We start from the raw sequence: 19,148 nt of genomic DNA on the forward strand, positions 1-19,148 counted from the left end.
AGGTTCCGTAGATCAGAAAGATATCCGCGAGTATGAATCAACAAAGGAATTCTGCTCAGGTCACTCAGTCATCAGGTGAGACCCCAGCCCTGTACCAGTCCCGTGGAAGCCCCTAGCATCGCATGTCAAAAGGATTCCCACATCATTGGAAAGGCATGTACTTGCCGGCTGAATGGCCAGCCTTACCGTGCTTCACAGGCTTGTAGGTGATGGAGAACTCTCCCAGGTAATGACCCACCATCTCCGGCTTGATCTCGACCTCACAGAAAGTCTTCCCGTTGTAGACACCAATGACAGAGCTGATCATCTCGGGAACAACAATCATATGGCGGAGGTGAGTCTTGACGATGGCGGGCTTCTCGCCTACAGCCAGATCCTTGCGGGCCTTACGGCACTTTCGCAGAACGTGCTCGTACTTAGCCTTGTGCGCACCACGAGTGATCTTTCTGCGGAGACGAGCAGGGAAGAGTTCCACGAGCTGCTCCTTCGGGACGTCGAGCAACTCCTTGAGCTCGATGCCCTTGTACGAGAAGGTCCTGAACGTACGCCTTTCCTTGGGTTGAGACATGCTGCTGAGGACCTCGGACCGAAATCGTGGTTTTACGACAACCGTTTTGTCTCGAATAAGAAGCAATTGAGGGGTGTTGACAGGGTAAAGGCTCATTAGGGGTGTTGACAGGGTAAAGGCTCATGGGGTGTTGACAAAGGGTCATCAGATCAGGCAGGACATTCAACAGCTTGGTCAAATACTGTGATCTCTCGAAATCAAATGAGCATGTCTTCTTCGTCATCTTCCTCGACCCTTTTGGTGAATTGCTCCTTGAACATTTCCAGTATTTGCGATGTGTCCGTACAATCTGACGGGTTCTTATCAGGTCGTTCCCGAAGGAAACGAGGAAACCTCAGGCTGATCCCGCGCCCGTTGTTGAGATGTGATCCTGCAGTATGCACTGGAGAGATAGAGAGATCCGCCGCCTTGATCTCCCACACAAATGTCGGCGTCAACCACAGGTCTGGAGGTTTGGATTCAGCAGCATCCACACAGCTGGGTTGTCTCTCCGTGACGGCACTAGAGAGCTTCTGATGTAAATCTCCTAGTGACTTGTCAGTGAAGCCGGTGCCTATCTTACATACTGTTTGAAAGGTTTCGGTGCCTGCATCGTAAACAGCCAACAAAAATGCGCCGAACACTCCGGATCGTTTGCCCTTGCCGTAGAAGACTCCGACAGGGACAACGTCCACGCTGTCACCGATTGCATCGATGTAGTCCTTCTTCAACTTGAGCCAATAGCGAGAACGGAGGCTGGGTTGGTATGTAGCGTGTGACTCCAGAGCCTTAACCATCAGACCTTCACAATTGGCATCAACTGACTCCTGAAGAAACGTATCAAGCTCCTCAGTATTGTCACAGTCCCTAAATGATGCGAACTGGAACCGACCTGCACTCTCAGCAAAGCACTGATGCAGCAGCCGTCTCCTCTCTGCCAGCGACCGCTGAAGTAGCGGCTCGCTCATGAACAAAATATCGAAGGCGTAGACACAAACGCCAGTCTCAATGTTGGCCTCAGACACATCTTTGCGTTTGCGTGTGGACAGCACTTGAAAGGGAAGGATGCCCTTCTCTGTGTCAAACGCCACGATTTCTGCGTCGACAATGCACTCGGTACCAGTCTCGAGAAGCGCATCCAAGCAGATTCTCACGACGTCTGGATACTTGCTAGTCATTTCTTCCATGTTACGGGAAAAGATTCTCACTGTGCCCTTGGATATGTGCAGCTGGCCTCTTTCCCCGTCGTATTTGTACTCACATGTGAATTTCGAGTCGGCGAACCTATCGAAGACTGTGGAGACGCTCTTGACTGGCTTTGCAAGCATCGGGAGCACAGGACGTCCAGGAGTGATGTGGCAGACGGTTGGCAGCGTCTCAGGACCCTCTCCGTTGATAAGGCATTGAACCACGAAACCGATGTCGGGAACTTCAGACAGAGCACGTTTAACCGCTGCTTCCATCTCCGCGATGGAAGACTCAGATCCGCGAATATCAGCGGTGACGCCTGAGGAGCATGGCGAGAGAACGAAGCAGGCAGCAAGGGCAGATATGACTGACGCGGTCTGAATCCCAATCCGTAGTTTGGCCTGCAGGAACCGAATTATGAACTTGCATTCAATGGATGAGGCGGAAGACAGGAGACGTTTCACCAGGTTCTTCTTTTGTGTTTGAGCGTTAGCCCCAGAAATTTCAGCTATCCCTCTCATCGTTGAGAAAACCGATTCGATAGTCAACGGCTGAGATCCCAGCAGGGTCCTCATCGACGACCGAGAATGGGAGGCCACCAAGCCGAGGTCCTCAAACTCCACGAGATCGGCGCGTATGTTTGCCTCGGAGCGATTGTAGAACTCCGAGACAGCGCGAAGAAGGAGACCATCACCAATTCCCGTTTCGACAGCCTCGTAATTGGGGGCTAGCTTGCTGAGCGAGAGCCAACATGCACGCTCTAAGTCCTTGGGAGAATGGACCAGAAGAAGCCTGAAGACATTGCACAAGATAACGATAGATTTCTTCTTGGATCCGGAGCCTGAGCCCTTCAAGGCTTCAATACGATCCCATCCGTCAGTAAGAATTGCGAACAGGACAGATACTGCGTTACCTCAGTCCACGCCACCTCACCTCGCTCCTTCTCATCTTTCTTCTTGGCCACCGTAAAAAAGCCAGCAGAAGCGTTTTTACCGTGGAATAGATCCGTTGAGCTGTAAGAAAGTGGATGGAACTTATCACTGCCGAGGTCCTTCTGACTCGAGGTGAAGTCATCCGGTTGCGAATCCACCTCGGCTAAATTTATTAACGATAACCGTTTCGGGGCTCCAGGAGTGACGCGGACCTCAGGGCTCTGCTGAACAGGCGTTACTTGCCCATTGCAGACTCCGGATGCTCCAGAGGACTCGGTGCCGCTTTCAGATGACGGGGCTATGACGGTGGGATGCAGCTCAGCTTCCATTTTCGTACGCTTCAACTGCTTTGCACTCGACACCTCTGGTGGTCGTTTGCGTGGTGCGCGACCATTCTCATCCGTCGGACCAAAGAAATCACTGCGTTAGTACTACGACGTTCTCCCACTGCAGAGTTTTGGTCATTTCTTTGGTTAATCAATTTAATCACTCAAACTGGGCAGCCCACAGACAGGCGCTTCAGGAAACGTTCAGGCCACAGGCCGCGCAGAGTCGCTTCATGATTGGAGTGACATTGGTTAGGCGCATATCCTTTAAAGATACGAACCTAAAACGCAGCATATGCGTGCACTGTACTCACTCTTGGCGTCGGTCACGTTGTCGAGGTGCATGCCGCATTGCTTTCCCCTTAGACCGGTGAGTGCCAGCGCACTTGGAAACAGACTGATCTGTCGGCGTGTCGAAGGCTTCGAGAAGGCCGTTGCATGACAGATCCCCGATGCTACTACGTGCCTTGCATGGCTGGCAAGTCGAAACGACTCGCAGGGAAGTTCCAGTTCGCAGGAATGGGACTTACGAAGCCACTGGGAGTGATGTTTTCAGGAGGAGTAATCAATGTTGACGCAGCAGATGTGACTGTTCCCGATTACATAGATTTCGCTGTGCAACAGCCCTGCGGCAACAGGCTTGGTGTGCGACTGCCATCTGAGGGATCGATGGAATTTCACTCGGCTGAGGATGTGAAAGACCTGGGCTCGCTAACGGTTTGGGAGGCCCGAGCAGTCGCACTACTCGAAGGTCCGATTCCAGAGTCCGTCAAATCATTGGCTAATGTCAACGGAGTGGCTGTGTCGGATATCAGCGTCAGTTCAACGAATGCGAGCTTCCTTGACCTTTTTAACGTTAGTTTGGTGGTGCAGCCGTTTCCGGCTGACGACTTTGCCTTAGTTGGCGTCCTTGCCAACAGGACTGGCAAGCCGCTTTCAGGTCAGATAGACAGGTTGTTCGCTTCGGCCCAATCTTTTGCCCTTGGGTTTGTGATCAACGAAGAAAGCAAAATCGAGGCGCTAGTATATCATTCAGGTGTCTTTCCTGCCAAGTCCACAGAGATGCCACACGTGATAACTGTTCCTGAGGGTGGCTATTCCGCACCCGCAACCAAGACTGCTTCGGAGGAGACGGAGAGTCCTGAAGAAGCAACTGAAGTGCCAGAAGAAGTTACTGAAATGCCAGAGGAAGCAACTGAAGTGCCAGAAGACGTTACTGAGGTGCCAGAGGAAGCAACTGAAGTGCCAGAAGAAGTAACTGGAGTGCCAGAGGAAGCGACTGAAGTGCCAGAAGAAGTAACTGGAGTGCCAGAGGAAGTAACTGGAGCGCCAGAAGACGTTACTGAAGTGCCAGAGGAAGCGACATCCGTCTACGCGGATTACTACATCACCAAGGACGACGAAGACTACTACGAGGCGGAAGATGATGAGGAAGACGATGATGGGGAAGATGATGATGAGGAAGACGATGATGAGTTTGAAGACGATTACCAATACAACCAAAGCCCCACCTCCAGCGCCTCATTGAAGAAAATCAACGTTCGATCTCAGATTCGCTTCGACTTCCCCCACATCCGCGTCATTCACAATAAAATCCCTCTGATCCTGCCCGACTTCAAGTTGCCTGGCCTCCCAAATCCGCAGGAGGTCCTCATCAGCATGCTCCCAAAAGACATCTGCAATCATGTGAAGGACCTGGATACATTCAAGCGGGCGAGTGGGGACGAGCTTCTAGATGTGCTACGTGGAATGATGACTGGTGTTGTCTGTTCCTCGAAGCCGTACTCCAAGATGGTTTACGATGCAGCAGAGAAGGCCTACAAGAAGGCCAATGCCTCTATCAAGATGAGGGATGTGTGCAAGATGTTCAAGACCGACGCTAACTTCAAAGGAAAACAGCGGACGATGCGGCTGAAAGAACTTATGGATCTCTTGAGAAGTCGTGTTTGCTCATGATTTGTGTTGCAAACTAAGACTAATCGGGAGTTCAGGCATCATGGCCGGCAACAGATTGCCGGCAATGATTCGAATAACGGTGATAGGCCGTAAAGGCTGTGGCAAGACCTCGTTGATAAATTCCTTTGTGCAGCGTGTGTAAGCAGAACTTCGCTGCACAGACAGAATCGCTCAAGATTGCTCCTTCGCATCCACAGACAGGCCCGCGCTCTACTATGTCACAGTGACGATCAACTCTGATCTCGCCGCTGACGTTGGTACCGATGCCACGGTGATCGTGGAGATTGAGGATGTGCCCGGGCTTGTCGGGTTCGGAAAAGACATTTGGGGACTGGGGTACTGGTTGAACCTGGAGCGAAAGGAGAGGGAGGATGCCGAATCGGAAAAGAGCCAACCTGTTCCCTTTGAGGGGTTCCGCCCTCCACCAGACTACGTGAACCGCTCAATCCACAGGCCAGTAGCCCCCTCAAGAATGGGTTACATCTTCACGTATGACTCGACGAACTACGACTCCTTTCGAGAGTGCAAAGAGCAGATTTCGTTCTTTCGAGAGGCACTGGACGAGCGACGAATTCAAGGCACTCCTGTATTATACCTTGCAGCCACCAAAAAAGACCTCGTGGACTCCCTAGACCCGAACCATAGCAAGATCGCCAAGGAGGCCACGGAGCTGAGCCTCTTAACCGGTGTGCGGTTGGTAAAGACCTCCGCTATGAATGGTAAAAACGTTGATAGAGTGAGAAGGGTCGGGTCTGGCAACTCAGGTTTTCCGAGGGCTCACTGAGATGGTTGTCGGACTTCCTACGCTGTGGCGGAAGGAAGAAGAGGAAGACAGCTCTTCAGAGGATGAAGGATGCGGCTTCATGTAGTCCATCGAAAACTCGTGGCATCGCGAAATTACAATTGGTGTACACTATAATTCACCACAGGAGGCAATATTTCCTCCAATCTGCATGCAATAAAATATAGGCGGATCATCCTCCGCGCGTGAACTGAGAAATGTCATCGTCATCAGCATCTGCATCCACGAACCAACCTGTAGACTCGTCATCAGTGTCGAGGTCCTTGTACAGTCCTAGAATCTCTTCGTTGATTGCGATAGGAGTTGACTGTCTCTCGTCGAGTAGTACCTCTTCAAGGTTATTGCCGTCGAGGGTAGCGTTACCTCTGGAGCTAGCATATTGCAGCCGTCGACGGGTAAGCAGGTCAGTATTAGAGTTCGCTCCAGCAGTACGGCTACGCAAAGGAGGGTCCTTGGGGCTGAACTCATCAGCCGAGGCGAAGTGCACATGACGTGCTTCTTGGATGTGTCCAGCCATCGGTGAGGTAAAAAGTTGCAAATTAGTAACGAGTTGTTGGAAATATCGAAAATGGCTCTGTTTACTCCTGTTCATGCACGGTTCTCTCCAGATTCAGAAGTATCTGCAGAGCCTGCAGCCCCTTCGGCAGTCCGAGAAGCTGAGTCCTCAAGCGAGGGTGACTCAGACTTACCATCGCCTCTGAGGCCTCCCACTGAGGACCTACAAAAGTACCTTGATCGAGGGTGGGGCCCAGCTGACGAAGCTCATGTTGAGGCGCTGGATCAAACTTTGTCTGGCGTCGTCTCTGGCCGGCAGACTGATGATGAGGCCGAATGCGACCGAGGATTGGATGAGCCAGCCCAACCATTGGCCAGCCCCAACAATCTTCGACAACAGCTTCAGACGATGTCAAACCGATTAGACTTTAACCTTGATGCGAGAGACAACGATGAGGATTGGGCTGCCAGCTTCATGGAGGCGGTGACTCGATCAACTAATTCACCAATGCATACTCGAACAGCGGAGTTGGATGCTGCCAACATCCGTCTGGAGGTAGAGGTAAGGGACCTGAAGGCTGAGAAAGCGCACTTCAAAGCTATAGTTAATCGCTATGTCGAATTCGTGGAGGCAGATGACCTCGACATGGCAAGAAGCTTGGTTGGGGTGATTAGAAGTATGTTGTACTAACTTGAAAGTACTCCACAGAGCACGCATGGCTTTGTTGGGGCTCCTAACCTGAGCCCCAACAAGCTACAACAACAAAGACGACTGTCTGCTGACTTCAACCATGGAAGCCGCCCTGCTGATTTCTCCTTCGGACTTGTCCTCCGCCCATCTGCGATACACAGCACTAGCAATACAGACGGCTGAGCCGTACACCTTCGGGAGCGCCACCAGCGCCGGCGCTGGTAACGGTAGGCTGTATACAGCGCGGGGAGATCCACCGGAAACGAAGACGACGAGTCTTATGCACACATGAACGGCGTTGCGGACGATATCCGCGTCAACACCGACAGAGGCTGGCCGTGGACGTCCGTGGGTTCGAATCAATAGCGTCAAACTGCTGTCTGGAGCGTGAATGTCGTCCTGTACGGCCCACTGATTCACCATTGCAACGGCAGCCTCGGCAGTTTCGGGGTTCGTAAAGGGCTTCACCGGCGGAAGACGAGCGCTGGGAGTCTCGAAAGGAAGCGACTGGAACTGGCCGATAATGAGGTGCAGCTCGGTAATCTGCTCAGCCAGGATGGGCCTTCGGAAGTGTCTTACTAAAACACGACCAGTTATGGAATGGGCGATGACAATCGTTCCGTTCCGACTTAAAAGGGGGCAGTAACTGACAACTGCCACTCTATTGCCCAGCTCCACGCCTGGTGGATAACATGAGACCCTACTGAAGAGATCAGGTAGGCTTTGTCGGTAGCGATGACTCAAGGCACTATGGTAGAAAGGTTTGATATCTGTTTCAGGGATCGTCAATAGTGGCGGGCCACTGCTGTCAACCGTTGATAGTGGGAGAGGGAGCTGGACATCGGCGAGGATGCAGGCGAAGCCTAACGCTGCGCAGGCCACTTTGGATTTCTCGAAGTCATTCACGTGTCCCCTCCAGTGGAACATCTCGTTCTCCGGCTCCCTGGGGGCCTCGGCGTCCTGGGAGGCCTCGTAACTCACAACAATGTCAACACACCTGAGAGTCTCGTATGCTGACCTGGTCTCGGAGAAGTCCACACACACAAACAGCGTCTTTCCGCGTTTGAGGTAGCTGAAAACGACGCCAAGCGGCAAGTCACTTGCTGAAGATTCGTCATCAGGCAGCATCACATCATCGAAGTTCAGACTCTGCAAGGATTCCAACGGAGCTATCACTGAATCCGCTACGGAGTCAAGTCGGACAGCTGGAGGACCGGATTGAGGCGGGGTTTGGACAGCTGGAGGACCGGATTGAGGCGGGGTTTCGTCAGAATCGTCGAGGTTGTCGAGGGCATGCTGTTCAGGCATGCCACGACTCTCATTTTTCTTCTCCAAAACCACATGCCTCAAAGGGGATCGATTGGATTGCGACCCCGAACCCATTTCCAGACTTGAGTTAGCGGTCCTAGCGCCGATCATCATAGTCGTCTCCAGTGCAGCGCTCTCGGCAGTAAAGAACCCAACGGTAGACGCTCGTAAGAAGTCTAACTCGCTTTTGGATCGGATTAAATCCGTCTTAGGCGACCTGCCTACCACCATCTCGCGAGTGACATGGTAGGTTGCAGGAGGTTCGATGGAGTGGAGGGTGAGCAGCAGGGCTTTCATCTTGTGGAGTGTAGAATGAAGCACTACTGGGGTCTGGTTGGCGGCTTCAAAAGGCACCGCCTTGATCCTCTGCCCGCCCAGAACATCGACGACGTGACAGTCTAAACATATGAAGGATGTGTCTCCCGACCACCCGGGCGTCAAACTCAGTCTGTAGTTCACCCGGCCCTCCCCGGAGCCAATGTATCCACTGCGTCAGAGTTTCCCCTCTTTGTCACCTCAAAGGAGAAAGCTCCAGGTTGATCATGTTGAGAGCGGTCCAGCGGCGAACGAAGGACGTCCCCTCTACCTCGCCGAGCTTTACTTGTGACCCTTTCACCGGAGCACACTCAAACCCTGCAATCTTGGGGAGCCGCGACGAATCGCTGTGGAAGGCTGTGAGACCTGCACGAAGACAGTGAGCCAAGTCATTGAGGGTGGGGACCAGTAACGAGATTATCTGATACCCGCCTGAATACATGTTTAGGAAGGTGATTCCTCCACAAGGAGGCAGCAGCCTCCACCAGAACAGCCTATGTGAGGACTCAACATCATCCCCAGTCATAAACCGCAGGAAGGATTCTGCCGTGCTGTGCATAAGGGTGCTTGTCACTTGATGCTGTGCGAAGAGTCTGTAGACGCGACGTTTGAACGGGAACTTATCATTGGCTTCTGCGCGGGCCACCTGCAAGAGGAAACGTAACCAAAACTGAGACGTGAGTTGCTCGGACCAGTTTGATTTGTTCTCCATCACTTCACGGAGGTAGATGACTTTTTGGTGCCACAGGCTCAGGCGACTGATAACCAAGTCATCTCTAACGACTGACTGCTCGATACGTACCTCCATCTCAGACCCAGGAAAGGCAAAGTAGCTTTGGTACACTGAACCTTGCCTGAAGACCTGAGTTTCGGAAAAGTAATTACGAAGGACCAGTGAACCGGGAGGAAGCCCTGGCTGCTCAAGACTAACTGATAAGTCGTCCTGCGCGTGCCGAGGCAACAGCTTCAGCAGCTTGCCAATCTCGCTGTCCTCCCTATAGAATTGTACAGCGTCTACGTTGGGGCATCGCATCGCTCTTTCCCAGTATTTTCCGTTCTGGTGACAAAAATTGCTCCAGACGCGATCGTCTCCAGAAACTAGCTTTCGCAGCGTGATGTCAAGGCAGACAGGATGCGTTCCTGGCATGAATGGCGCCACTGATGTCGTCCTGGTGAAGGTCACACTCTGAGACAGGACAGATGATTCAGGTACTATAGGCTTTGGTAGGGTGATATCCATTTGGAGATCTTTGGAGTCGATTGTTCGATGGAGCTGGATGCTGATGCTACTGTCTGTGAGGGCCACATCCACCAGCTTCATACGAAATCCTATTGAAATGGTCATGGAGTCCTGTGCATGGGAGAACACCGGAGCTTGAGGCATCAAAAGAAATGCTAGTTTGATACGTATCACACCTCATTCGCCCCACGTTCAAGCAGCTCAGCGCCGAGTTTATCGGCCCCAGTGAGCCTCCGGAATTGAAAACGCCACTCCTTTCCAGAAGAGTCCACGAAGGAAGTCATGGTTGAGGTGGTGACCGCTTGAATCTCCAGTGGACCAATAACTGTACCGCTTGCGAGATGCAATGTCGCTACTCCAGAGTTGATGTGAAGGAGGCAGTTGAAGTAGGCTTGTGGCCTATCCGTCAGGATCAATGCCTTGTCTACCATAAGTGACAAAGCTTTGGGCTTCAAGGAGCAGGTTTCCAAAGACGCCTGCGATAGCGGGGCGTGGAGCCTGAAGCTGAGTTCAAGCATGCGCACCGTCCGCTCAGCTTCCTCCCTCGGCTCTTCAAGGACAAAGGGTACGACCCCCTGGATGAAGCTCGAGACGGCCACAAGGCTGAGGACCACCCATAGAGGTCGATGATTCGTCGCGGAATAGGAGATCCCCAGTATTATCTCCAGAAGCAAGGCGACGCCGCACCAGATCCCAATGACGCGAGTAAGGATGTTGGTGTAGAAGAGAATCTTGGGCTGCCATTGGCGTTCGACTTCGGCAATGGTTCTGTCTTCCCGTAGGATCCCTCTGCATATTTCTTCAGTTCTTGAACTGAGGCGAATACTCATGAGAACGAACACTAGCACCAGGGAATACCGTGCCACCAGAGACAGCGCCCAGAAGAGGAGCTCCAGGTTTCGTGCTGACCAAGCAACAATCAGAAATATCAGACCCACGGTGAGTAGTGCCAAGTCAATCGCCAGGAATCTCCTTCGCGATTGGTGGAAGAGAACTTCTACCGTTGTAAGTCTGACGTCATGGGAGGAAGGAAAAGACGCGAACACATGCAAGGCAGAGGCGGTGGGGTCTACAGAGATGTCCCTGGAGAGGGTATCCCCCGACTGATTCCTTGTGCTCCCATGAATGAAGGGTCGAGTGAAGGTGGCCGCGGCATCAACCACTACTGCCTCCTTCGTAAACTCCGCCTGCATCCCCACCCTTGAAGAGGGCAGGTTTTCCATCGTCGGATCACTAGACGAAGGATCGCAATGTCCCACCTGTCTCTGCAACGCGTCGAAAATGACGTCGAAGTACTGCTCAGCCGAATGCGGAACCTCACTTGCGTGGGGGCTGGCCTTCTTCTCTCGGATGTCTCGGGGGCGCCAGGCTCTTGGGGTGTCTTCACCCTCGCTGGCACCGACGACCGCCTCATCAGTGACAGTTTGGTTCGACGCTAAGGTGTTGTTTATCAGCGAGCACAGAATACTCCGATTCTCCTGGAGAAGCGATCGCAGTCTTCCATTAGGGACTCTAGAAAGCACCACTTCGTCAGACTGCTCGACGGGGCCAGTCTCGGACTCCGCCTCCAGTCCAATCAGTTCGTCGATCATCTGTTCGTCCTCTACGAGGTCCTCCACGGATCCGCCGACAGCAAAGTGCTTCGGCTGGGACTCAGCACTATCATAAGAATCTGAAGTGACCATATTCATGTCTGAGCGATTCATGTGTGCATTCGCAACGCACACGTGAACGTAGTGTGACCAGTCTAAAAACTCACTCACAATCCACGATTCTTCGTCTGGGATCTTCGAACATCAGAAGCGAGTCGGGAGTCTGAAGCCGGTTAGCCACTCTGCAGACCTCCACCAACAATTGTCGGAGTCTGAATTGCCTAAAGCGTCCGAGTCCCAGAAAAACGACCTCTCGGTAGTGGTCATTAAGGTTGGAGACGAGGCTGTCCCCAGGGTCGGGTTGGCTCCACAGGCTCTGGACAAGCGATAGGACTCCTGTCTTACAGTCGATAAGTCTTTGGATGGCCAGTGCCAGTCCACGGTCAACCCGTTCCACCTGGTGCAGACGCATAAAGGCGAAGTACACAACACGAGTCAGAGTAGCTTGAGGGAGATCATTGGTACTGACAGCAGCGGAAACAATGGCACTGGCGACTTCAGGAGAGGGGGACACGCCCGAAAGACAGAGTTGCTCCAGTCCCACACCAACCAAGTCCACTTTCAATGCGTCGGGAATTTGACTTTCCAATTCTGCCAGCATTACGTGATGCATCAGATGCCACACCGGAGATAGTCGATCAGCGTCTACACGTGTCTGCGGAGCCGCAGCTCTCATAAGCGACGGCAAATCGCCTTGAACCGCAGGAAATGCATGATGCACTCTCACGTGTTCTGCCACAGGAAGAAGTGACATGTCCGAGTCCGACAGCGTGATCACTCGACGAGATCCCATTCCGATCAGCAGACACTCAAACGACAGCGAGTGGAAGCCCAGCAGGCCATCACCGTCCATTATTGCTTTACGAAGCCAGCTCCGGTTGCATTGCTGGCAGTCATACAAGGGTAGGCGAGAGCACGTCAGCCCCAATGGAGGCACCTGACTGACTAGCGCGAGGAACCCGCCAACGTTAACGTTCAGATCTCCCCTAGCCATTACCATCTCAACTAGGATGCCATTGTACAAGGCAACATAACGTATGCCGGTATCGGTAGAGGTGTGGGTGAGGTCCATCGCGAGCAGACTGGTCATGTCCACGGGATTTTTTAGCATAAGAAGGCCGACTCCGCGACCGAACAATGCACATGCCTGGATAGACAGTGTGGGCAAGGCTTCAATGACCGCCTCTAGCACTCGCAACACAATATTGACGGCCGGATACTCCCACGCATCACATATAGACCGAATCGCATCGGAAACCACAATGTCATCGGTGGGTAGCAGCCGTAACAAACAGGTCAGCGCTGGGGATATGATATCCGAGTGAGTCGTAATTTGCGGGGCCAGCGAAGAGAATATCGAGGTAAACAGACAGAGGGTCTCAGCTGGCCAGCTGTTGAAACTCTGGGCGGCCACCAGCACTACTTCCAGCAAGTCTTGGGCAGCAGCGTTCAGGTTCTCCTTGAAAATATCCGTGGCGGCATCCATTTCCAACAACACCTCCACAAAAGGTGCAAGACGGCAGAAGGACAGCGCGTCGCCATCGCTGACCGTAGCCTCTATCGCCTTGCTCGTGCTGAGGAAGAGGGGGTCCGTGGACATTTTGGCTGTCGTGAGACTTGCGTGCATATGTCCAACCAATTCCTGAGTCGTTTCTACGAGGTCCTCGGTCTGGAAGTCCGAGCATCCATGGCCTAACACCCGCAGTACCGCTGGTACGATATCATCAAACGACTTCCAGATGATTTCTGCAACCCGGTCCTTGTTGACAAAAACGTCAAGACCCAGCGGTTCGTCTCGAAGGAAGTCCCGAATCTCAGCCCACACCCCAAATAAGTTCTCGAGAGAGTGGACGTCGCAGGTATGGAGTGGCTCGCTCAGTGCCTGCAGAATGAGTTCTCGGTAGGGGTCCAGGCGGACAGGACAGTCACCCCCAAATATGAGACTCATAGTCCAAGGCCGGCTTACGGTAGACCTCAGTAGTGGCCACCATGAGGCCATGGACTCATCGACGGTTTCATGACGAGCATTCTCCACGATAGCTCGAAAACCGACGAACACTACTTTAAAGATCAGCTCTTCGGCGCTGGACTTGGACTGCTCAACTTGGTTCACAGGTGCGCAGAGGAATTCCACTCGCGGCAACAGCACTACACACGTCTCCCCCACGTCTCCCCTAACCTCCTCTACTCCGAGGAGGAAGTGCATTGCGTTCACGATCTCAGGAGACAGGATGAGGGTGTCGTATGCGGAGGTCCACAACGACAATACATGAAGCGCTTCGATGGCCAGCTGACTCCAGGCCCTGTCCTGTTCCAGCGACCGGCAAGACAGTGAGAGGCAGTGGCCTACGACATCAGTAAGCCGGCTAAATTGCTCGGCGCCTGTGGTGTATTGAGGGAGGTCGCGAACTCTTGTATGTCGCGGAAGTCCTAGGAGTTTGAGCATTTCTGGCATCTCCGCAACCCGGTCCATGGCTTCGATGAAGCACGCCAAACCTCGTAGAATAGACATGCAATCATCAAAGGAGTCCTTTTGAGTCATGATGTCCATCCATCTCGAGGAATTCATTGCAACTTCCATGGTGATAAAACTCTCAACCAGGCGACATCGTGTTTGAAGGCCGCTCACAACCGGAATCAAAGCCAGAACCCGCTGCTGTGCGGATACTACTGCACCAGAAGTAACCAACATATGAATCCGATTTGTAACCACATGTCGGAATAACTGGGAGCCCACAAGGGCCACATCGTCGTCATTAGGGCTGTGTGAACATCAAAACAATCTCCTACTAGGCCTCGATCAACTCCAGCGCAATGTTCCACCCCTGCGGGTGGTCGTTCAGCATTAGCAGGTGGTTATGTGCATGCCTAGCCGTCTCAGGATCCACCCCTTGAGCGAAAAGTACCCTAAGCAGGTCCACCACCTCCACCAGCGTCATTCGCAAATGCAGAAATGCTACCGAAGCGATTAGCCCTCTTCGATATGGATGGGACACTATGTACCAGTCGGCAGCCAGTCCCTGATGAGATGAAGGATCTCCTAAGACGCCTCTCCGCTGAAGGCGTGGGGGTTGCTGTTGTGACCGGATCCGACATTGCCAAGGTGCAGGAGCAGTTCGGAGATGGTTGGGACACGATTCTGGATGTCGTGTTCGCAGAGAACGGTACCCAAGTCTTCTCTGCTGGAGAGTTACTCGCGTCTATGGACATGCTACAGCACATGGGAGAGGAGCGCACCCAAGAACTAATTAATCACGCCTTGAAGTATATGGCCAACCTGAAGCTACCCCGTAAGCGGGGGACCTTCGTGGAGTTTCGCAGGGGAATGATTAACTTCTGTCCTCCAGGCCGCTCGATTGATCAACAAGGCCGAGAGGACTTCGTCGTCATGGATAAGAAGGAGAACATCAGAGACAAAATGATTGAATCCCTGCGAGCGAGTTTTGGAAACCAAGGGTGGACTATTGCAAAAGGGGGTCAAATATCTCTAGACTGCTACCCTGATAAGTGGGACAAGCGGTTCTGCCTCAACTACATCAGTACCGCCAAGCACTCGGCACCCATGGACATCATCACCTGTGATTCCATAGATTTCTTCGGTGACAGGACCACTGCTGGAGGCAATGATTATGAGCTCTACAGCGACTCCAGAGTCACGGGGCACAGCGTAGCGACATGGATCGACACAGTGGAGTTATGCACGCAAATGTATATAGAGAAGTAGATGTCCCACAACATGGGACACTCTGTTTCACACAGACCTAAATTAACCTCGAACCTCCCTGCTCTTCACACAGTGTGTCCTTTTAAAACCAGCAGTACGGTAGATTCCACTGCAGTGTGTCGAGATCTCGTTCGTTAACGGAATAAACAGATTGCGATTTTAATCGAAATCGGCCCTTTTTGTTACACCCTCGTTATGGATTCCGACGAGGCGAATATCTGAAAAATACGAATTTGATGTTTGAGTTCGAGATAGCTCTTGGACGGAAGGATGCGGAGGAGGCCCGACTGAACATGCTGCAGATGCAACAGCAGGAGGGTATGGTGAAGATGGGTCACATGGGCAGCGCAGACCAAGAGGCCTACACGCAAAGTCGTTTCCGCGTTTTGAAACGCGCTGGCAAGCAGACTCTGGTGTGTAGGCACTGGCTCAAAAACATTTGTCCAAATGGGAGTTCATGTGATTTCGTACATCACTTCGAAGTGTCGAAGTTGCCTGTTTGCCAAGCCTTTGCCACGACAGGTCACTGCAGAGACTACCTCCTAAACTGCTGCCCCTTCTTGCATACCCGGTCAACGGACCAGAAGAAGACCCACTTGGAGTGCGCCATGTTCTTTCTGGGGTTTTGCCCGTTCGGGTCTCGTTGTCGACTGATGCACTTTCGAAGACAGAGCTCGTGGAGGCCTGACATTCTCCCTGACTGGTACTTGGAATTCGTACTTGGGCGGCATGTTGCCCCACTGGATGAGAACAACCCCTTGGTAGCCTCCAAGATAGCTCGACTGAACCTCCACTTGTCGCAGTTGATGTCAGTTTCCCGTTCTGCTTTGGCAAATGAAGGCTTGGTGTTACAATCCGCCTGGGGGCTGCCAGAGCTGTGTCGCCATGTTGACACTCCCGGCCTGCAGAAGCTTTACAGGGACGTAGCGTACTCTGATGATCCGGCCTCTGTGGAATTCGACGTGAGCTTCCGAGTGCCTCTGAGGGCATTTGTCATCAAGTCTATGCAAATGAGGAACGTTTTCCTGTCTGTACAGTTGGGGATTTGGGCCTCTGGTCGGAACAACACAGCCAAGCTCGAGCATGCCTACTTGAATTCAGATGTCGTTCTGCTGCTGTTCAGCGGCAATGAGAGCGGAGGATTCCAGGGCTACGCTCGAATGGCGTCGCCACCGGATGCCAGCCTATGCTCGGCCGTCTGGGGTCCATTCAGTAACAGACTAGGCTCTACTTTTCGTGTCCAGTGGATTAAGCAGTGTCATGTCGAGTTTGAGCAGTTTCAAGGTCCGGCAAAAACTGCACCCCGAAACGGGATGTGCCTGATTAACCCACTAAACGATGGCCGTCCAATCAAGAAGAGCCGAGACGGCCAAGAGTACACTGCAGGTTTAGCTGTACTCCTCTGTAGACTGATGGAGGACGCAGCCTCAATTGACATCCTTCAGGGTACAGATCTGGAGGCCCTTCCCCGATTAAACCATCAGGAATTTTTTCACCTAGCACCACACACGCAGTTGGAGGAGGACGCACGTCTTGGTTTGCGAGCGCCTCCAACCTTGCAGCCTCTGATGAATCAGCCCCTGATGAATCAGCCGCCACCACCACCGCTTAGCTCAATGTGAAGGGTTCTTTAAAATGTTCAGAGTCGGAGATTTGGGAGACCAGGGTTGGTGAGGTCCAACACGCGGATTCTGTTTGGAATATACTGGCTGCTCACCCAGCAATGACGTCTGCCTTGAAACAGGAGAAGCCCAGCAATTCGAATCTGTGTGTGACGTGCCTCCGACTCACCAAACGCTGATTGTCGTCTTGACCCTGGTACCGACGGTGAGAGACTGAATCCGTCACAGCCCAGGTGCTCTTCGGAATGAGTAGGGTAGCCAACTCTATGGGTGGCCGCAGAGCGTCGCGACGAATGTACGCTGTTCATCGCGTGAGGAGTGCCGCAGGCGAGATTTACGACCCTACGGGAGCCTGTAGGGCTACGGGAACTGATGGAAGAGCGACTTTCTCGGTGGCCCCAGATCTTGTCCGCTGTGACGGGTGATGAGCTTCGTTGCGGCGTGCAAGGCCTTCGTTCTGGTGTGCGAACTACTGGCGTAGATGCTCGCGTCCCTCTCGACGGTGCGAGTGCTACTGGCGTAGATGCTCGCGTCCCTCTCGACGGTGCGAGTGCTACTGGCGTAGATGCTCGCGGCCCTCTCGATGGTGCAAGTGCTACTGGCGTAGATGCTCGCGTCCCTCTCGACGGTGCGAGTGCTACTGGGGTAGATGCTCGCGGCCCTATCGACGGTGCATGTGCTACTGGCGTAGATGCTCGCGTCCCTCTCGACGGTGAGTGGTTGGGCGCTTGTGTAGGTGGTTTGGGGGCTCGAACCTGCCTTGATGTCAGTTCTGACGGTAGCCCGTTAACAGGGCCCCTTGTTAGTCTATCTGGTGGCAAAAACTGGAACTTCGACTTGAAAGTTTTCAAATCGTCGAATGTGGTAATAGTTGCACCCTCTGACCTCTGTTGCCTAGCAGTCGAAACGCGAGTTGGTGTGCTTGTTGGAGTCAAAGCGCGGCCAATTTGTATCCCAATACGAGGTGGAGTCACGCATCTAGCTGCTATGTAGGGGGAGGCGTTGGAGGGGGTGTTAGAGTAGTGAGAAACCATACAAGGTGGCGGGGTCATGCTTCGAGCTCGTTCGAAGTCTCTGCCCCCTATTACAACGTGGGAGCTTTGACCACGTTGCGGTAAGGATTGAGGAATGACGCCCGAACTCATCATATACATTTTTAGAGCATATAGGTCATACAAGCTTGTTCTCACAGATTGCCAAACTTTTTGAATTCTACGTAATATGACCGCTGATCGCACATTCGAATCAGTGGCATCAATCGACAGCATCTATGGTATCAACGCGACTGCCGATTCGCTTGACTATTGCCCGTCCTCCTCTGGGGAAGGAGCTGAAGGCGGCCCATTCAAGACTTGCGGGCAGACCGTCTCTATTGAGTCAAGCACCACTGGGGGACTGTCGCTTCTGGTTGATCCAATGACTGAGCTCTCGAACATGGGAGCGTGTAGAGGCACAATGACTTGCGTTTCATCGGGGCCAGGAATTGAGATGCGAAGTTACCAGTCTGTGTGTAGCTCCTCGGGTTGCGCCATCAGCTCCCCCACTCCAAGGCATGGAGATTCTGGCATTCAACCTCCGACGCCTGTCCAGTTGGCAACCCCCATTTCGTCACTAGACCAGAATGGTAGCTCCAGCATTACGATGCTCCACGGTCCCGGAGGGTCAACTGGGCACCGGAGGTTGCCTACTGCCCCACCACAACATCTGCGGTCATGCACAGCTCAAGTGTATGCGCCGCCGTCTGAGGTGAGGCATCTCAACCCTAAACTCCTGCTGCCACCTGGGATACCACCCGTACGATCCGGTGACCGGACTGCTATGTCCGCTACTCTTTCCGACATGCCACTCAAAGGCGGGCCAGCGGTCCGAATAACACCTAGCCGTCCCCACTACACTACGAATGCACCAGCTGTTGGCTCACCTTCCACGTTCTCCCACACATCTGGACCCACTCCAGCAGTCAGGACGACCACGCCAACGAGCACTAGGCGTCCCCACTGCACCAATAACCCACCGACGGTTGGTTCGACTTCGACGTTTTCACACACATTTGTTCCTCCAATGATTAGAACTACCGTTTACTCCACGAATGCACCGGCTGTTGGCTCAACGTCCACGTTCTCCCACACCTCTGAACCCACTCCAGCTGTCAGGGCGACCACACCTACGAGCACTAGGCGTCCCCACTACACCACTAATGCACCAACGGTTGGTTCGACTTCTGCGTTCTCACACACCTCTGGACCCACTCCAGCTGTGAGGGCAACCACACCTACGAGCATTAGGCGTCCCCACTACACCACTAATGCACCAAGCGTTGGCTCAATTTCCACGTTCTCGCACACCTCTG

At 53.1% G+C, this 19,148-nt stretch overlaps 10 protein-coding genes across 19 annotated transcripts; 5 read left to right on the top strand and 5 right to left on the bottom strand.

Annotated features, from left to right (window-relative positions):
* Window positions 1–142: 142 nt before the first annotated feature.
* Window positions 143–664, bottom strand: KVP17_001970 (uncharacterized protein; the record flags this gene model as incomplete). The annotated part of the gene is made up of 1 exon (XM_068517845.1): window positions 143–664. The coding sequence occupies one exon, from the start codon at window positions 662–664 to the stop codon at window positions 143–145; it is 522 nt and encodes a 173-aa protein (XP_068376204.1).
* A 101-nt stretch (window positions 665–765) lies between these two features.
* Window positions 766–3,132, bottom strand: KVP17_001977 (uncharacterized protein; the record flags this gene model as incomplete). Of its 3 annotated transcripts, XM_068517861.1 has the most annotated exons (3): window positions 766–2,639; window positions 2,669–3,087; window positions 3,116–3,132. In XM_068517861.1, the coding sequence occupies 3 exons, from the start codon at window positions 3,130–3,132 to the stop codon at window positions 766–768; spliced, it is 2,310 nt and encodes a 769-aa protein (XP_068376220.1). The 3 variants fall into 3 exon arrangements, with proteins under 3 accessions (XP_068376220.1, XP_068376219.1, XP_068376218.1); XM_068517860.1 differs by lacking the exons at window positions 2,669–3,087; window positions 3,116–3,132 and having other exon boundaries at window positions 766–2,256; XM_068517859.1 differs by lacking the exon at window positions 3,116–3,132 and having other exon boundaries at window positions 2,586–2,996.
* Window positions 3,133–3,336: 204 nt separating this feature from the next.
* Window positions 3,337–4,949, top strand: KVP17_001975 (uncharacterized protein; the record flags this gene model as incomplete). 2 transcript variants are annotated; one of them, XM_068517856.1, is made up of 2 exons in its annotated part: window positions 3,337–3,363; window positions 3,390–4,949. In XM_068517856.1, 2 exons carry the CDS (start codon window positions 3,337–3,339, stop codon window positions 4,947–4,949), a joined length of 1,587 nt encoding a protein of 528 aa, XP_068376215.1. The 2 variants fall into 2 exon arrangements, with proteins under 2 accessions (XP_068376215.1, XP_068376216.1); XM_068517857.1 differs by lacking the exon at window positions 3,337–3,363 and having other exon boundaries at window positions 3,432–4,949.
* A 64-nt stretch (window positions 4,950–5,013) lies between these two features.
* On the top strand, window positions 5,014–5,818 carry KVP17_001997 (uncharacterized protein; the record flags this gene model as incomplete). Of its 2 annotated transcripts, XM_068517895.1 has the most annotated exons (3): window positions 5,014–5,087; window positions 5,115–5,685; window positions 5,714–5,818. In XM_068517895.1, the coding sequence occupies 3 exons, from the start codon at window positions 5,014–5,016 to the stop codon at window positions 5,816–5,818; spliced, it is 750 nt and encodes a 249-aa protein (XP_068376254.1). The 2 variants fall into 2 exon arrangements, with proteins under 2 accessions (XP_068376254.1, XP_068376253.1); XM_068517894.1 differs by lacking the exon at window positions 5,014–5,087 and having other exon boundaries at window positions 5,422–5,733.
* A 105-nt stretch (window positions 5,819–5,923) lies between these two features.
* Window positions 5,924–6,268, bottom strand: KVP17_001996 (uncharacterized protein; the record flags this gene model as incomplete). Its single annotated transcript, XM_068517893.1, has 1 exon — window positions 5,924–6,268. One exon carries the CDS (start codon window positions 6,266–6,268, stop codon window positions 5,924–5,926), a length of 345 nt encoding a protein of 114 aa, XP_068376252.1.
* A 51-nt stretch (window positions 6,269–6,319) lies between these two features.
* On the top strand, window positions 6,320–6,937 carry KVP17_001981 (uncharacterized protein; the record flags this gene model as incomplete). The annotated part of the gene is made up of 1 exon (XM_068517867.1): window positions 6,320–6,937. The coding sequence occupies one exon, from the start codon at window positions 6,320–6,322 to the stop codon at window positions 6,935–6,937; it is 618 nt and encodes a 205-aa protein (XP_068376226.1).
* Window positions 6,938–7,000: 63 nt separating this feature from the next.
* On the bottom strand, window positions 7,001–9,944 carry KVP17_001968 (uncharacterized protein; the record flags this gene model as incomplete). 3 transcript variants are annotated; one of them, XM_068517839.1, is made up of 2 exons in its annotated part: window positions 7,001–8,732; window positions 8,761–9,944. In XM_068517839.1, the coding sequence occupies 2 exons, from the start codon at window positions 9,942–9,944 to the stop codon at window positions 7,001–7,003; spliced, it is 2,916 nt and encodes a 971-aa protein (XP_068376198.1). The 3 variants fall into 3 exon arrangements, with proteins under 3 accessions (XP_068376198.1, XP_068376199.1, XP_068376200.1); XM_068517840.1 differs by lacking the exon at window positions 8,761–9,944 and having other exon boundaries at window positions 7,001–8,542; XM_068517841.1 differs by lacking the exon at window positions 7,001–8,732 and having other exon boundaries at window positions 8,757–9,944.
* A 26-nt stretch (window positions 9,945–9,970) lies between these two features.
* On the bottom strand, window positions 9,971–14,391 carry KVP17_001972 (uncharacterized protein; the record flags this gene model as incomplete). 3 transcript variants are annotated; one of them, XM_068517850.1, is made up of 3 exons in its annotated part: window positions 9,971–11,493; window positions 11,564–14,214; window positions 14,243–14,391. In XM_068517850.1, the coding sequence occupies 3 exons, from the start codon at window positions 14,389–14,391 to the stop codon at window positions 9,971–9,973; spliced, it is 4,323 nt and encodes a 1,440-aa protein (XP_068376209.1). The 3 variants fall into 3 exon arrangements, with proteins under 3 accessions (XP_068376209.1, XP_068376207.1, XP_068376208.1); XM_068517848.1 differs by lacking the exons at window positions 11,564–14,214; window positions 14,243–14,391 and having other exon boundaries at window positions 9,971–11,506; XM_068517849.1 differs by lacking the exons at window positions 9,971–11,493; window positions 14,243–14,391 and having other exon boundaries at window positions 11,556–14,003.
* Window positions 14,392–14,405: 14 nt separating this feature from the next.
* Window positions 14,406–15,176, top strand: KVP17_002004 (uncharacterized protein; the record flags this gene model as incomplete). Of its 2 annotated transcripts, none has more annotated exons than XM_068517904.1 (1): window positions 14,406–15,176. In XM_068517904.1, one exon carries the CDS (start codon window positions 14,406–14,408, stop codon window positions 15,174–15,176), a length of 771 nt encoding a protein of 256 aa, XP_068376263.1. The 2 variants fall into 2 exon arrangements, with proteins under 2 accessions (XP_068376263.1, XP_068376264.1); XM_068517905.1 differs by having other exon boundaries at window positions 14,436–15,176.
* Window positions 15,177–15,412: 236 nt separating this feature from the next.
* KVP17_001978 (uncharacterized protein) lies at window positions 15,413–16,798 on the top strand (the record flags this gene model as incomplete). The annotated part of the gene is made up of 1 exon (XM_068517862.1): window positions 15,413–16,798. The coding sequence occupies one exon, from the start codon at window positions 15,413–15,415 to the stop codon at window positions 16,796–16,798; it is 1,386 nt and encodes a 461-aa protein (XP_068376221.1).
* Window positions 16,799–19,148: the final 2,350 nt, after the last annotated feature.

This window comes from the organism of the source record quoted next (assembly GCF_019968985.1).
Source record: "MAG: Porospora cf. gigantea B chromosome Unknown PgB_NODE_25_length_67300_cov_128.825, whole genome shotgun sequence".
NCBI lineage: Eukaryota > Apicomplexa > Conoidasida > Eugregarinorida > Porosporidae > Porospora > Porospora cf. gigantea B.